The sequence below is a fragment of the Girardinichthys multiradiatus genome, chromosome 20 (assembly GCF_021462225.1).
Source record: "Girardinichthys multiradiatus isolate DD_20200921_A chromosome 20, DD_fGirMul_XY1, whole genome shotgun sequence".
NCBI classification, from domain to species: Eukaryota; Metazoa; Chordata; class Actinopteri; order Cyprinodontiformes; family Goodeidae; genus Girardinichthys; species Girardinichthys multiradiatus.
Window position 1 is genome coordinate 42,335,220 of NC_061812.1, and position 15,644 is coordinate 42,350,863.

The 15,644-nt window shown below is 41.4% G+C and overlaps 1 protein-coding gene across 2 annotated transcripts; it reads right to left on the minus strand.

Moving 5' to 3' along the window:
- Positions 1-227: 227 nt before the first annotated feature.
- LOC124857561 (ADP-ribosylation factor-like protein 8B) lies at positions 228-14,874 on the minus strand. Of its 2 annotated transcripts, none has more exons than XM_047348870.1 (7): positions 14,681-14,874; positions 12,719-12,799; positions 7,745-7,818; positions 7,510-7,603; positions 7,042-7,109; positions 6,839-6,909; positions 228-593 (listed from the first exon to the last, which is right to left on the minus strand). In XM_047348870.1, exons 1-7 carry the CDS (start codon positions 14,867-14,869, stop codon positions 571-573), a joined length of 600 nt encoding a protein of 199 aa, XP_047204826.1. In that variant the 5' UTR covers positions 14,870-14,874; the 3' UTR covers positions 228-570. The 2 variants fall into 2 exon arrangements, with proteins under 2 accessions (XP_047204826.1, XP_047204825.1); XM_047348869.1 differs by having other exon boundaries at positions 228-1,885.
- Positions 14,875-15,644: the final 770 nt, after the last annotated feature.

Here is a 15,644-nt window from a genome sequence, read left to right on the forward strand (position 1 = left end):
TTTTAAATAACAGCTACAACAGAAAATCTTAATTTATCTGTATTTTTGTCATTGCATCTTCAAATCTCCAAACAAACCGCACCTGCTTTCAGGATGCTTCAAAATATAACTGTAGACAATCGATACTGGCTTCATGGCAGCTTGCCTCAACATTACTGTCCCAAGGTCCTCTGTTTCCATCTAGTGGTGAAACATTAAACTGACACTTTCACAAAAGACGGCGCAGGTTTGAAATCCTTATAAATAAAAACAAATTTATTGGCAATCACAGGGAAAGAATGCATACAGGAGCATTTATTTGAATAAAAATGCTAACGTCTTATTTACAAAGTGTACGAATGAATGTGAACAAGCCCAGCACATGCAGATACAAATATTGCAAATAGGCTATATTTATTTCACAGGTAACAAAAGCTTTCTGTAAGATGAGCCACACTGTCAGCCAAAGTGAACAGCCCATCACTGCTGCTGTGGTCCCAACAATCAAGTATGGACTACATGTGATAAAACATAGTGATGGGGATGTGGGCATGGCTACGGTGGCATGCAGACATCCTGCAGGGAGATGATTCAACCCACTCCAGGGACGTACGCTTGGGCAAAAGGAGGAAAAACAGATTGAGATACATCAACCAGGCGAGAGGATAGTGGTTTGATCTATTAGTCTTATTAATTAAAAGCAAAATCATGTAAATGAAAACTTTTACTCATTGCCTGATGTGGCATTTACAAAATTTGAAGAGGTGCTGCAAATGAGTAACACTGGCTTTCTGTTACCCAACCCCTACAGATAAAATCTACCATGAGAGAGATATCTGCGCTCAGGCTCTTTGCTTTAAAACAATTAAACAATCTGAGAGCTGAAACTGTGATTTAGCCCATCTTTCAAAGCTACAGACATGACTCAATGCCTACAAGTGAAACAGCGTTCCAATGCCCCAGCATGCACACAAAATGTAACATTTTTTCTTATTCATTCTTCATCATCAGCATAGCACTGTCACTTCTCAGACACTATAATGTGTTTAGGTGATTACAGAGCTTCAAACGAGATTGTCGAGAGGCGCTGTTGAGAGCAATTAAGGAATCTGAGCCGTGTCTGTTCTGAGTATGGTTGTCATAGCGGACTGGGAGCTGCGTTGGGCAATAACCGTCTGATTGGGACACTTTCACAGTCAAAGGCACTTAAAATTTGGCTAGGGAATTTTGCCTTGAGACACAACAGCCACACCAAAAATCTTACCTCTAGCAATATTTAAAGTTACATGTAAACTTGAATTTAAGACACCCAGAGACACTTCCAGATGCCAGCAAATTAAGAATGTGCGCTACACTGCAGAGAGATTACCGGGAAATAAAAGACTTAGGCAGAAGCAACCATCGTCATTTGGCAAATAGCTGCTCAAAACTACAATCACACAATGCCACAGAAGCACTGAATGTTGACAGGCAACAGAGTAGGTGTTTGATGTCGGGTAACAGCATACTGCAGTACCGTTGGATTCCTGGAAACCATTAACAAGAAGAAACCTTCACGATGCACACAGACTCAGAGCGTGTTGCGGCTACTGAGAAGGCCTTACTCAGGGGTTAAAGCCACCCACTGTCACAGTAGTGAGAGTCCAGGTGGTTGGGGGATGGTGGTAGTGCTGTACAGGAGGATGCACATCTATGGTAGTGTATGAGATGGTGCAGGGGGCGGTAATGAGCAGAGAGAGCTGGATTACTTCACAGGGGCAGTGCAAAGGGTGACTGTTGAGGACCCCTGGCCGATAGGTGAAGGGGGTGGCTGAGGCCAGCGGCTGTGACCGGCAGATGTGGGGGGGGGGGCACTTTCAACTTCTTCGTGACTTTGAATGCTGGATGAGCCACTGCAGTGTGATATCTGTAAGAAACATTCAGATTAAATGAGAAAATACTGATGTTTTTGGTGTTGCTGGTCAAAACTATTACTAAGAAAGGAAACTGATTTGAGTCAGTGAGGTTCTGTTCCACTCATTATCTACAATTAGTAATTTTTAAAGACTAAACAGCCTCACTGTGCCATTAACCAGTAGCTAGGACAACTGGTGCTGGTGTTACCAGTAACGTATTATAAGTAGTTCTCATTCCTTATTTACTCCAAATTAGTCACATTAGCAGCTTGTTTCAGCAGGAGTAAAAAGCCCCTGAAAGCTTCTCCGAGGCATTACACCCCCCAGTACTGAACAGTAAAAGAGATCCGACAAGGCAAACCCCCCCTTAACAGAACACTGGCGCAGTTCTTTAAAATAACTAGGTCCGTTTTTATTATTCATAATATTTGGAGTTTATAAAATGTTTGTTGGGGAGTGGCGGTGGCACATGGATAAAGCGTGTGACCCATGTATGGAGGCTACAGTCCTCGACACAACCGTTACGAGTTCAAGTCCCGGCCCGCTGACCTTTAATGCATGTCTTCCCCTATCTCTCACCAAACCATATTCTGTCGGTCAACTTCAAAAATAAAAGGCCACTAGTGCCACAAAAATAGAAATATTTGTTGAAGCCAAATGTCTCCAACAAGAATAAAGTAAAAGCCCCAATGTATATAAAATTTAATAATTTTTTTTAAATAAATGTAAGATAAACAACTGCATAAACAAGGTCAAGACAAGGCTTTATAAGCACATTAAGCGAAATAATGATATTTTACCCGAGTCCCACTGACTATTCACAAGCATTACTTCAGCTAAGGCTGACTGTGAGCAGGGTATCTGCAGGTTTCAGCAAGTCAGATTTCAGACGTTTGAAGACCTTTTCAATGCCACAATGAATGAAATTTAGGACCCAAAAAAAAAACCCTGTAAATACAGGGGATGCCTGGGGGATCCTGCTCTATTACAACCAAGCATAGTACAGTAACTGGTAAAAGTTTTGAACTTTTCCACATATTATCACATTACAAACACAAATATAAATATATTTTATTGGAATTTTATGTTAAAGACCAACATAAAGTGGAACTTCACACTGTGTTCCAGTAGAAGTGGAAATTATACATGTCTTTTTTTTTTTTTACAAGTAAAAACTGAAAAGAGCATTGTGCAAAAGTATACATCGCCCCTCAGTCAATACTTTGCAGAACCACCTTTTGCTGCCATTACAGCTGCAAGTCTTTTAGGGTATGTCTCTACCAGCTTTGCACATCTAGTGACTGAAATTTTTGCCCATTCTTCTTTGCAAATCAGCTCAAGCTCAGTTAGATTAGATGGAGAGCATTTGTGAACAGCAGTTTTCAGATCTTGCCACAGATTCTCGATTGGGTTTAGGTCTGGACTTTGATTGGGCCATTCTAAAACATTAATATGTTTTGTTTTAATCCGTTCCATTGTAGCCCTGGCTTCATGTTTAGGGTTGTTGTCCTGCTGGAAGGTTAACCTCTGCCCCAGTCTCAAGTCTTTTGCAGACTCCAAAATGTTTTCTTCAAAGATTGCCCCATATTTAGCTCCATCCATCTTCATATTACCTCTGACCACCTTTCCTTTTCCTGCTGAAGAGAAGCACCCCCAGAGCATGATGCTGTTACCACCATATTTGACAGTGGGGATGGTGTGTTCAGAGTGATTTGCAGTGTTACTTCTCTGCCACACATACAGGTTTGCATTTGGCCAAAACGTTCCATTTTGGTCTCGTTTGACCAAACCCCCTACTTCCACGTTTGCCGTGTCCCCAACATGGCTTCTGGCAAACTGCAAACAAGATTTCTTATAGCTTTCTTTTAAGATTGGCTTTCTTCTTGCCACTCTTCCATAAAGACCACATTTGTTAAGTGCACAACTGGTTGTCCTGTGGACAGATTCCTCCACCTGATCTGTGGATCTCTGCAGTTTGTCCAGTCACCAATGGGCTTCTTGGCTGCATCTCTGATCAGTGCTTCTTGTTCGGCCTGTAAGTTTAGGTGGACAGCCTTGTCTTGGTAGGTTTATAATTGTGTCATACTCTTTCCATATCCAGATGATGGATTGAACAGTGCTCCATGAGATCGTCAAAGCTTAGGAAATCTTTTTATAGCCTAAGCCTGCTTTAAACTTCTCCACAACTTTATCTCTGACCTGTCTGGTGTGTTCCTTGGACTTCATGATGCTGTTTGCTCCCCAAATTCTCTTAACCAACATCTGAGGCTGTCACAGAGCAGCTGTATTTGTGCTGAGATTAGACTACACACAAGTGGACTCTATTTAGTCAGCAATCATCAGGCAACTTCTGAAGGCAATTGGTTGCACTCAGAGAAAAGGGGGCTGAATACTTCAGTTTTGTATTTGCGAAAAATGTTTTAAATCATGTATAATTTTCGTTCCACTTCACAACTGTATACCGATTTGTGTTGGTCTTTCACATAAAATAAAATATATTCATGTTTGTGTTTGTGACAGTATGAAGAAAAGGGTATGAATACTTTTACAAGCCACTGTATGTGTGTCAAACAATGAGACACATTCAAGTTTAGTTTAGGTCTGTTTATTAAAAATAAAGTAATAAAAGTGCTTTCTGGTTCAATGTTGTATGAACAAGTGCATAAGAATGTGCCGTAAGACTGGTTCTTGACCACTGTGTTTGAAATCCACAAAACCTCCGACTTCAGAGTTTGTATCGCACCAAATGCTACTCTTAAATCAGTACTAGTAGTAGCAGCGGTGACCGTTTTCTGAGGAGCTTTAGCCACATCAGGAGCAAAACTGTGATATTTCTGGGGTCTGTTTGTGGCTCTTGGCAGCGGCTTTGTGCTTCTCACAGTTCAAATGGCTTTCTACAGCCTTAACCCTCATAGTGCAGAGCTTAAGGGTTTTTTGCACAGAATGCACCTAGCCTCCTGTGGGTCGGCAACAGAAGGAAGCCAGTGGCGAAAAAACTAATGTCGTACAGCCAACTGGCGATAATTTTGCATCCATAATAGAAGCAAAAAAAACTTGCTAGCGAGGGTATACTAGCAGCTAGTTACCTGTAGCCTCGACTGTCTCGAGTTACAGAACACCATGAAGATGTCTGCGTGCGGCTCAAACTTTTGTTTGACAGAAAAGTCCCGCAAGAAAAAAAACTATGTATACGAGAATATATGAGATTTAAGTTGTCCAGCCACGACAAAATGTAAGACCTGTGTAACATATTTAAGGCCAACTTAGATTTTTTTCCCCCCTGAATTTAAGAAGTTTTAAAGGTCTTAATTTTAGATACCGTATTTTCCGCACTATAAGGCGCACTTAAAAACCTTTACTTTTTTCAAAAAATGACAGTGCGCCTTGTAATCCGGAGCGCCTTATATATGGATCAATTGGTTAATCCATACTGGTTGTACACGGCGTTCTTTCAAAATGTTTCAGTACGACTGGTAAACTACAAAGCCGCACCGCTTGCAGCATCACGGCTACCGTAGTCAGGGGTGTCGCCGAAGTAATAGCGGTAAACACCTGTACTGTGCTTACTCCTAGTCCAACACCACTTGTGTGTGTATAACGTTTGAATGTACTGTTGCAGGAATTGCCTGAACTATATGTGATTAGAAGCTCAGTGTGTGGGGTGTATGTTTCGTGTGTGTGTATGGAAGATGTTGACATTACTCCTCCGGACAGAGGTGGCGCTGTGTGCTGCCGTAGCTGAGAATCAAGAGTGAAGGAGTGACGTCGGTATTATTGTGTGTGTGGGGTGGGAAGAGACGGCGACCGGAGCAGCGGTGTATGAGTCTGTAAGCCCTGTGTTTTTACGTGCTGCAAAGTCATTAAAAAGAACCCCGAATCTCGTCAACAACTCAATGTTTTGATGCTGTTTCTTCATGCTCAACTCAGCAACGTATGAGTGAGGGAGTTAACCCCGAGGAAACTAGTAACTTCGGCCCTGGAGAAAGCGTCTCCCCTGTGTCATCAGACTACGGTCAGGGGACAGAAACAGGAAAGGTTAACAGTACTAACGTTTGATTTAGTGCATCAAACTGTTTCTTTTATGTGTTTACTGAATCAGGGAAAAGTTCCCTTTCACATTTTCACTAACGTTTGATTTCAACTTCAACTTCATAGACTCCAATGCATTCCTAACGTGCGGTTGGCTCTATTCAATAGAATTCTATGTAGAGGAGACCTTACCATGAGAGTGAATGGAGTTATCAGAACGCTGGTTTGTAGTGTATTAATAAAGTTTGACTGACTGACTTATCTGTTGACATTCTCTTTAGCACAGCTCCATCTAGTGGATGCATAACGCAACCCCAGTCAAACGTTTGACTGCAGTAGCTTCTATTCTATGCGCCTTATAATCCGGTGCGCCCTATATATGAAAAAAAGTTCTAAAATAGGCCATTCATTGAAGGTGCGCCTTATAATCCGGTGCGCCTTATAGTGCGGAAAATACGGTACATACATTTCAGACTTATTAAGGATGTGCGGACACCCTGTGAGGCTTTAACAGGAAAGACTGAATTATTACTGAGTCGCTTTTAGACCGAATTTAACTTTTTCGTTGTCTGTCATTTTGACACTGGAGACTGGTGACATTACAAGCGCCACTTCAGCCAAACTTTTGATATCAGGGAACGCTTTCTCCAACTGAAGTGATCTGACGTCGGCATGACTCTTCCTGATCTGGAGAGCAGTCACTTTAGTGGCCCTGAGGGACCACACAGCTAATTAATATGTTTTCTCACAACCACGTGGTCAGGGGTTAGAATTACAATCTGTCAAAATTACTGATGGCCTTCAGACTTTTTCCATCAAAAATGGAAAATATTTGGGTAACGCAACACCTGGATTTGACACAACTGAGTTTTAAGATTCATACGTCTGGCCTTCCACTTAAACGTTGAGCAGACAAACATCCCTCTGATATTTACCTATGTTGTCTTTCTCTTTGCAAGACACAGAGTAGCAGCAGATCTCTCGGTCCTGAATGGCAGAAAGGTTCCTGCAGAGATCAGGAAGGAACATTGAATAAGGAGTAACATGAAAGTGGCATTACTTTATAGAGCACAACATGGGACATTTATTTTGTCATGAGTTACTGTCACACAAACTAAATAAAATAAGGATTCCTCACATTTTTTCAATGAGCTGCTTCTCATCAAGCGCGTTGAATAAGTCCCGCTTGTTGCCGAGGACTAGCACCTGGAAAAAAAGGATAGGAAGGAATACTTATTGATAGCTTGTTCAGCTTCACTGCAGTTTGATCATTCTCAGTAAAAAACCCTTATAGTCAGAAAAAAAGAAGCAGCTCCTGCTGGTGGGTTGTATCAAGCATCACAGCAGGATAAACGGTAATAATCACCTGCATCACACAATCATGTCAGTTATCATGACTAACAGTGAGAAAGAAAAAATGGTTAAAGGGTTGAAATAACCACCAAGTGTAACATAATCGATCCTGCTCTTGTGCTGCAGCAATTCTGTGTTTTTTCACCATTAATGGCTGGAGTCACTTGACTTGTAAAGAAAGAAACCTCTGAGAAAAAGTCCATTACGCTATGACCGTGCGTTTTTACTTCAAAGATCAGACAACATCTCTTACAGGAATTCCTTGTAGTTGTGGTTTGTCTAAAAGGTTGTGTAGTTCGTTTCTGGAAGCTTCTATCTTCTCTCGGTCTGCTGCATCCACCATGTAACTGAAAAAACAAATGGGGTAGAAAATACTGCTGAGAACCAAAACACAGTTACACACATGGAAAAAAATACACTATGAAATATTCATGCTTAGGTTTTGCAAGGCTTTCATATGTCCAGCCAGAAGAACAGGGCTAACTTACACAATAGCATTCACTCCTCTACAGTAGCGCTCCCACATGCTCCTGAAGCGAGGCTGTCCACCTATGTCCCATATCTGGAACAGGAAAGCACAAAATCAAGTCAGGGGAGCAACAGCAAAGACACACGGTTACTGCTCCACGCTGTAGGCCATCTAGAGATAAACTCAGAAATCTGCTGCTGTGTAGAATCGCATGATTTTCAGCTTCATTGAGACAGACCAATAACTTGATAGTCAAAAACTTAAAAATCCTATCTTTTTCCAGTCAGTGAATGCACTGTAGTTAAGTGCTACCAGGTCAAAAGCTTTTGTGATGGAGGTTGTTACTGTAGGGCAGAACATGTTTTTTTGCCCCCCTTCCAGAATGTTGAAGCTATTTCAAAGAAAACGTTTTTCTACAATACACAGAGACATGTCTGTGGTTTAATCAGGCTGAGATTGAGAGACCAGGACTTTAGGTGGTTAACAGAAGGACTGAACATATTACAGCAAAGTTGCTGTTTTGTCCTTTTGAGCTTTCAACCTCTGTCTGTTATGGATAATGGTAGATTTGGAAATGTTAAAAGCCTTTGGAGCAGGGGTGTCCAAAGTCGGTCCTCGAAGGCTGGTGTCCTGCGTGTTATATGCCTCTTTTCCACTGGCTCATTTTAGGTGGGGTGGCTTTGCTCCACTTGGTCTCTCTCAACTCGGCACGGTACCTGTTGTGTTTCCGCTGACCCTCTGACGGCTGGAGCTATGGCAGCTGAAGCCCCGCTTCCAACCGTCAGTGTAGTGCGCTGTGATGCTATAATTTTTACTCTGACATTGTCACATTAAAGTAATCCTCATGTAACAATAAGTAAATGAATAAAAAAATAAGTAAATAAATAGAAAATTAAAACAATACAAATTAAAGCTGCAAGCAGCATTGGGCGGCCCTCACAGCTCAGCGCCGCTCAGCCTGTGTAGCAACCGCGGGAGCCTCGCATCGCCACCTCCACACCACAGACGAGCTCACCACTTGATTCCACACATCACCACTAGGTGGCACTGTGAGCAACTTTTTATACAATCTTCATTCATGCAGAGTTCTGCTCAGGTGAGAAGCATTCAATATTTGGGCGAAAGAAAACCTTCCCGATGGAAGCTGCACTGGCTTGTTATTGGGTGGTGCTAAAATGATGTCATCAATTGACTGTGCGGACATGTTCAGCATTGATCTATGATAATGCATCCCAAATTTGAAGTGGATCCAATGATGCATGAGGAAGATGAAGCATTTGAAGTTTCCAAGGGGGCGCCGTTGATCCAAATTCCAATGTAATTCAATAGAGCTTTTTGGGGGTTGACAAAGATTAACCATATTCAGTTTGGAGAAAATCACACCATGCATGTGTAATTTAGAGCCAAACGCAAGGCCATAGCCACGCCGCACCACTCAGTACTGGAGACAGACTTAGACCATCATGTTATCTGTCACTGGGGACAGTTTCATGTTGATTAGGTGAAGGGGATCAAATCTGGACCTTCCAGAGTAAAACATTAGACTTCGATGATGTCAGCATCTGATTATTGAATATTGTTCGGGGCCGATGTGGATTAATTCCAGAAGGTTTTGTGTCTCTGCGACATGCCTTGTAGGTGCTATAACAATTTTGTCTTTAGTGGTGAGAATCCAGATTTTGAGGCTCGGCTACACCCACATGCGTTCATGTAGCAAAAAGCTTTTGACATCTTTTAATCCCTAATGCCTTGAGAGTACACTGAGTGATTTAGAAGTCTGTAAGTCAAAAGCTGTAGCAGGATCCCACTGTACAGTCTCTGTGTTGCAAACGAAGTTAGATCAACTTGATATCTGTCTTCTGACTCACTTGCAAGTTGAGTGGGTCAAGAGGGCGTGGCTTTCATGATGTCATCATTTGACCACATAGGATTGTTGGTCACCTGACAGGGGTCAACCATACCAGGTTTGGTCTAATTCAGCCTTTGTATAGGAAAGTTATAGCTGTTCAAATTTTTTGGCGAGAAAGCAAACTTTGAGGCATAGTCCCGCCCCTTCAGCATGCTCAAAAATCCCCCATGCCTTAAGAGCATATTGACCAAATATGAAGTCGATAGCTCAAAATCCATAGGATGAATTCGTTGAGAGGCAGAGAGGAGAGACGCCACTGTCTGGACTTATGCTCCATAGTTTGCCTGAAGAAGTTAGAATTTTGGCCTTTATTAGGAAATGTATGTCTCAGCAATGGTAAAAATGAGAACAAGGACTTTAAATCCCAAAACTGCAGATTTTTGACTGTGGTGAAGTTAGTTTTAGGTTGGATATTGGATATTCATTCTCTGTGGATTCAGTGGAAACTTCCTCCCGTTTGTCCCAATACAGGCAGTCTTCACAGGCAGCTGCTCTCTGTCTGCTCCTTCCTCCTGCAGACCGTGGTTCACTTAAGGAACCACACCAAACACTCCGTTTTATGGTGGTATTGTTTTATGTGTTTTGGGGAAAATGTTTGTGTGTCTGAACAACTGATTTTATGTGTGATCAGCTGATTCAGGATTGTTCTTAAATACAGCATGCCACCTGCCTGTAAATTCAGAAAGCTGATATGTTTTTTTTTTTGCTTTCAGCCTTCAGGCCTGTTTATGTTTTGTAAATAGTAAAATTATATTTCGGTTTGACCCCCTTCGGCTATTGTGGTCCTTAATATTAATGTAGTCGCTATTGAGTTTTATTAACTATTCCCTGCACTCTCAGCAAAGACCTTCTCATTTATCCTGGTCCCTTGGCCAATCAGTGAACATCAGTCTGTTCACGTCACATGTAGTCCCTACTTAGCCCCCATCATACCTGTTCAGGATCAGGAACCAAAAAACTAGGTACCAGTATGGAAAAAACAGTAATGGAATAGAATGGAGCCGGGCCAAATTGAGCCAGTGGAAAAGGGGCGGTACATGTTTCCCTACTTCAGCAAACCTGATTTCCATCTCTGGCTGATTACCAGGCTTTTGCTGAACTGCAATCATCTGAATCAGATGTCTTAAAGCAGGGAGACATTGAAAACATGCAGAACACCAGCCCTTGAGGACAGACTTTCAACATCCCTGCTGTAAAGGCATCAAAAGGCATAAGTTCTTCCAACACGTCACCAAGTGAGAGGCTTTGACCCGCTTGGCTGTCAGAGGGGAAATACTCCCCCTGGCTGTACAAGACTGATCTTGATAATTATGTAAATATATATAAAACATAAAGAGAGACAGATGTTGACAGAAAATATATATAAATACATAGATGAATATACATCAGAAACAAAACAATCAATTGTTATACTGTTGTTATTAAAAGAAACACATAGAAATCATGTCCCACCGCCACGAGGACTGAAGAGTCACCAGGAGTACCATGAGACTCAGCGTAAAGTGAAGGTAGCGGTAGCTAAGGCCAAACACAGGACATATAGAGACTTTTATGATTGGTTGGACAGGAAGGAGAGAGAGGGATTTATACAAGTTGGCGAGAGAGAAGCAGCACAGAGATGGGAGGGATATTCCTTTAGAGTGATTAAGGATCATGATGGAAATGAATTGACAAATGTTATAAGAAGATGGAAGGAGTACTTTAAAAGTTGATGAATGCGGAGTTTGAAAGAGAACGAAGAGCAGAAGAAGCGACCGTTGTGGATCAGGAAATACCAAACATCAGTAAGGATAAGTAAGGAAGATGTTGAAAAGGATTAAAAGCACAAAGGCAGTTGGTCCTGATGATTTACCTGTGGAGGTATGGAAGTGTCTAGGAGAAACAGCAGTAGTTTCTGACTAGGCCGTTCAATGAGACAGTGAGAAGAAGCCTGAGGAATGGAGCAGAACTGTGCTGGTACCAGTATTTAAGAACAAGGGAGATGTGCAGAGCCGTGGGAACTACAAAAGAATAAAGGTAATGAAGGTCAGATGTGAGCATCTGTGAGAAGCATTATGGTTTCATACCAAGAAGAAGTACTACAGATGCAATATTTGCTTTAAGGATGTTGATAGAAGCAGTACAGAGAAGGTCAGAGTAACCTGCAGTGCTCTTTTGTAGATCTAGGGAAAGCATATGACAGGGTTCCGAGAGAGGAGCTGTGGTACTGTATGAAGAAGTCTGGAGTAACAGAGAAGTATGTTAGAGTGGTGCAGTACATGTAACAGAGCTGTATGAGAGTGGTGAGATGTGCTGTAGGTGTGACAGATGTGTTTAGGGTGGAAGTGGAACTGCATCAAGGATTGCCTCTTAGCCCCTTCTAGTTTGCTGAGGTAATGAACAGGAATCTCCATGGACTATGATGCAGATGTCCTTGTGATTTGTGGTGAGAGCACTGAACAGGTTGAGGGAAATCTAGAGAGATGGAGGTTTTCTCTGGAAGGGAGAGCAATTAAGGTTAGCTGGAGCAAGACAGACTACATGTATGTGAATGACAGGAACCCAGGTGGAGCTGTAAGGAGGCTGTAAGGAACAGAGACAAAGAAGGTGGAGCTGCAAAGTTGACTGTGGACAAGAGATGAAGAAATGTGTCTGAGCAGGTTGGAACGGGTGTAGAAAAGTGTCAGGTCTGTTGAGAGATTAAATTGGTAGAAGTATGCTGAGGCTGGAACTACCAGGCAGGAGGCTTAGAGGAAAACCGATGAGGAGATTTATGGATAGAATGAAAGAGGACATAAAGGTGGTGGGTGTGAGAGAAGAAGATGCAGAAGAAAGTTAGATGGAGACAGTTGACTCACAGTGGCAACACTTGAAAGGGAAAACCGAAAGGAGGAGATTGGCCGCTCATGGCTGAAAGGTTAGATAATATTCTGTTCTAATTGTTGTTCTTGGATTACAGTTTATATAAATAAACTGAAACCATAATCTGCTAAAACTGGTATGAGCAGCTCTAAGCTTTACAAAAATTGGCCACAAAACTTTTATCAGTGCCTCTCTAAGCACACGAAAGCTAAATAACATGTAGAGCCTTGTTTACTGGCTTACCTTTATTGTTACATTGCCTTTAGTGACCTTCCGCATGTTGAAGCCAACTGTGGGAATCATGTCTTCACTGAACTGTCCCGACTGCATATGAGAGATGGAAGAAAAAAAGATTAAAAGAAAAACATATTAGCAAGAAACCAGATGCCTTGCAACCCTGAACAGGTCATCATGGTGTCATTTGATCTAAAATCCATGTGAGTGAGAGGGATGTGGATATGAATTACATCAGTAATGATTTGTTAGCGATGGACATATTTTCCCCAGGCTGCATTAAAAAACATTTGCCATTTCACCCCATTAATCACCATGATATGATGGCAGGTGTGGTGTCACTACGTAGTCTGAGTCCAATGTGGAGATGCTTTTGTAGATCCGAGTTTAAACACATTGATTATAAATCACAAAAAGAGATGCTTGATTAAAACCCAATGGATGACCAGGAATGAGTAAAGCAGAGATCAATACATTTAACGCTATATGGACACTTCATCATCATCAGTACCAGAGACATCTGCACAGCCAACACTTTGCATCTCCCCTGCTGATGCTCCCTGCAGCTTTTCTTTCACCCTGCTATTTGCAGAGGCTGCCTTTGTGTTTTGTCTTAGACAGACTGTGAAAAGCCAAGTGACTCAGCCGGTCAAAGATGTCCCACCTATTCACCCTGAACAGCCCACTAGCCAAATCAGCTCTGTGTTCAGAAAAACTGTGCATCCTGTGGAAGGAATGTAAACTAACCGGTTTCTATGCAGTTGGATACATTTGAGAAGACAGAAGTCTTCTGGAAAACCCTTTGGCTGATACTGAAGGTGAAATTATTCTCATCATATACCCTTCCCCACCTGTTGCTGCACACTGCCAGTCAGCTAGTGGTATGAAGGCGCTTAGAAGTTCTACTTTCCTAACAAGAACAACATATATTGCTGTTAAACTGATTTTACCATGCACTGACCTAACCAAAACATAGAATAAAAACCTAATACATGTAGAAATTGTTTTCAAGCAAACTGCACCAAATATTATGCATTTTGCTGCTCCAAAAGCATGCAAATAATAGTGAAAAAGTAACCAACAAGTAAAATATAAAATAGAGTAATCAAAAGAAATCTGATCAACTGCCTTGTGTGATGTCATCAGAGGAAAGTGGAAGCTTGTTTATGAATGGTTAATTGGATCTTTCCTAAATACCTGTTTACAACATCAACAAAACAAACAACTGACCATAACATGTTTTATGGATGACAAACTATATCTAAAGATAGTTTCATTGACTTTGCAGAGAATTCTAGCTCGTAGCTCTAAAAAGCTAAATAATCTGGAACTGCATCACCACTTGAGAACAGTGCTTAGCGGGCAACAACCTTGCTTAACCTCTCCTCTAATTCCAAGGGATTACTAAACAGGTCCAACTGCATGAGGGATCAGGCTCTTACTACTAAACTAGCCAGAACCTCGACAGCGACTGAGCAGCATTTCCTGATGGGGAACATAAGCCGGTGCTGGCGAAAACTCGAGGAACATCTAACACAAAATGAATTAGTGAACGAGCATATAGTCTTTATTCATGTACATGTACATGAGACACCTAAGAACCTATGGTTACCATCAGCCTGGTGACTCCACGACAAACAGATAGTCTTTAACCTAGACTGGTGTTGCGGACACACCGGGAGCTGCTACAAAGCTCTGACAGTGGTCACATGACCCGGTGTATTAGTAAGCACACAGTCATACCGACAACTTCGTCATTCTCCAAACACCAGCTGTTTGAAAGATTTCCAAGACTTATTGCTCCTGCACTTTTCCTCGTCTAACCGTTACCAAAAGCATACTTTATTATAAATATGTTACTTTTGTTTCTCAAAACGTGCAAAAAATGTGTTGTGTCACAGACACCTTCAACCTCTCCCAGTCTGTAGCCTGGGCCCACTTTCTGCGTCTTTTCTAACGTTGGCTACTTACAGCAATCACATTGACAAATGTGGTTTTTCCCGAGTACTGAAGTCCAACTAACGTGAGCTCCATCTCTTCTTTCCAGAAAAGCGACCTGAACCAGTCTAATAGTCTGTTAATTAGGGCCAGCATCTTGGAGGAGTCCGTAACCGCAGTCTCTGTTGCTGCCTGGAAGGAAGTCGCTAACTGCTCTGTCATATCATGTGATCTACTGGCAGGCGTCCGCTCACGCCTCTTCTTCGCCTTGGGCTGTTACCTAACTGGCACTCTACTGCCACTCTGTGGTGTTAACCATTTTCTTTTTATGTATCGCTACTCATCTACTCATCTTTAGGGATTTAAAAATAAGTTGTGTTTATTTTTTTAGCATTGCGCTTTTCGTGTCCACTCAGCCAGGCAACATGCATTATGACCTTCAAATACAGTCATATTCTTTCTGCATTTTACATATGAATGTGTAATTTGACTCAGCATCAGTCATTTTGTGATGAAATAGGCAAATGCAGGGTAACACATCTACAAGTTGTTTTTTTTTTTGTTTTTTTTTTTTGCCTAATGTAAACAACAAAGCAACATCAAGAGTCTGAAATTAGCTTAGCAATCAAAGTTCAGTGCAAAAAAAATGTGATATTTAAATATTTCTCAGAATGACAAAATAATCACTTTAAAAAGATACATTAGAAAACAATGGCAGATTAGAAATAAAATTGTAGTTTTAATTGTATCTGAATAAGCTGAAGCGGATACATCTCGAAAAATCTGAATATCATTAGCGAGTTCAATATTTTTTGTCACTCGTTTCAGAAAATAAAACTCTTACATTATATAGATGCATTACATGTAGAGTGAAAATTTTCAAACCTTTATTTCTTGCAGTTTTGATCTTTATGGCTCTAAGATAATAATTAAAAAAATTTATTCAATGTCTCAGAAAATTGTAATATGTGAAAAGGTTGTACTGTATATTGGAAAC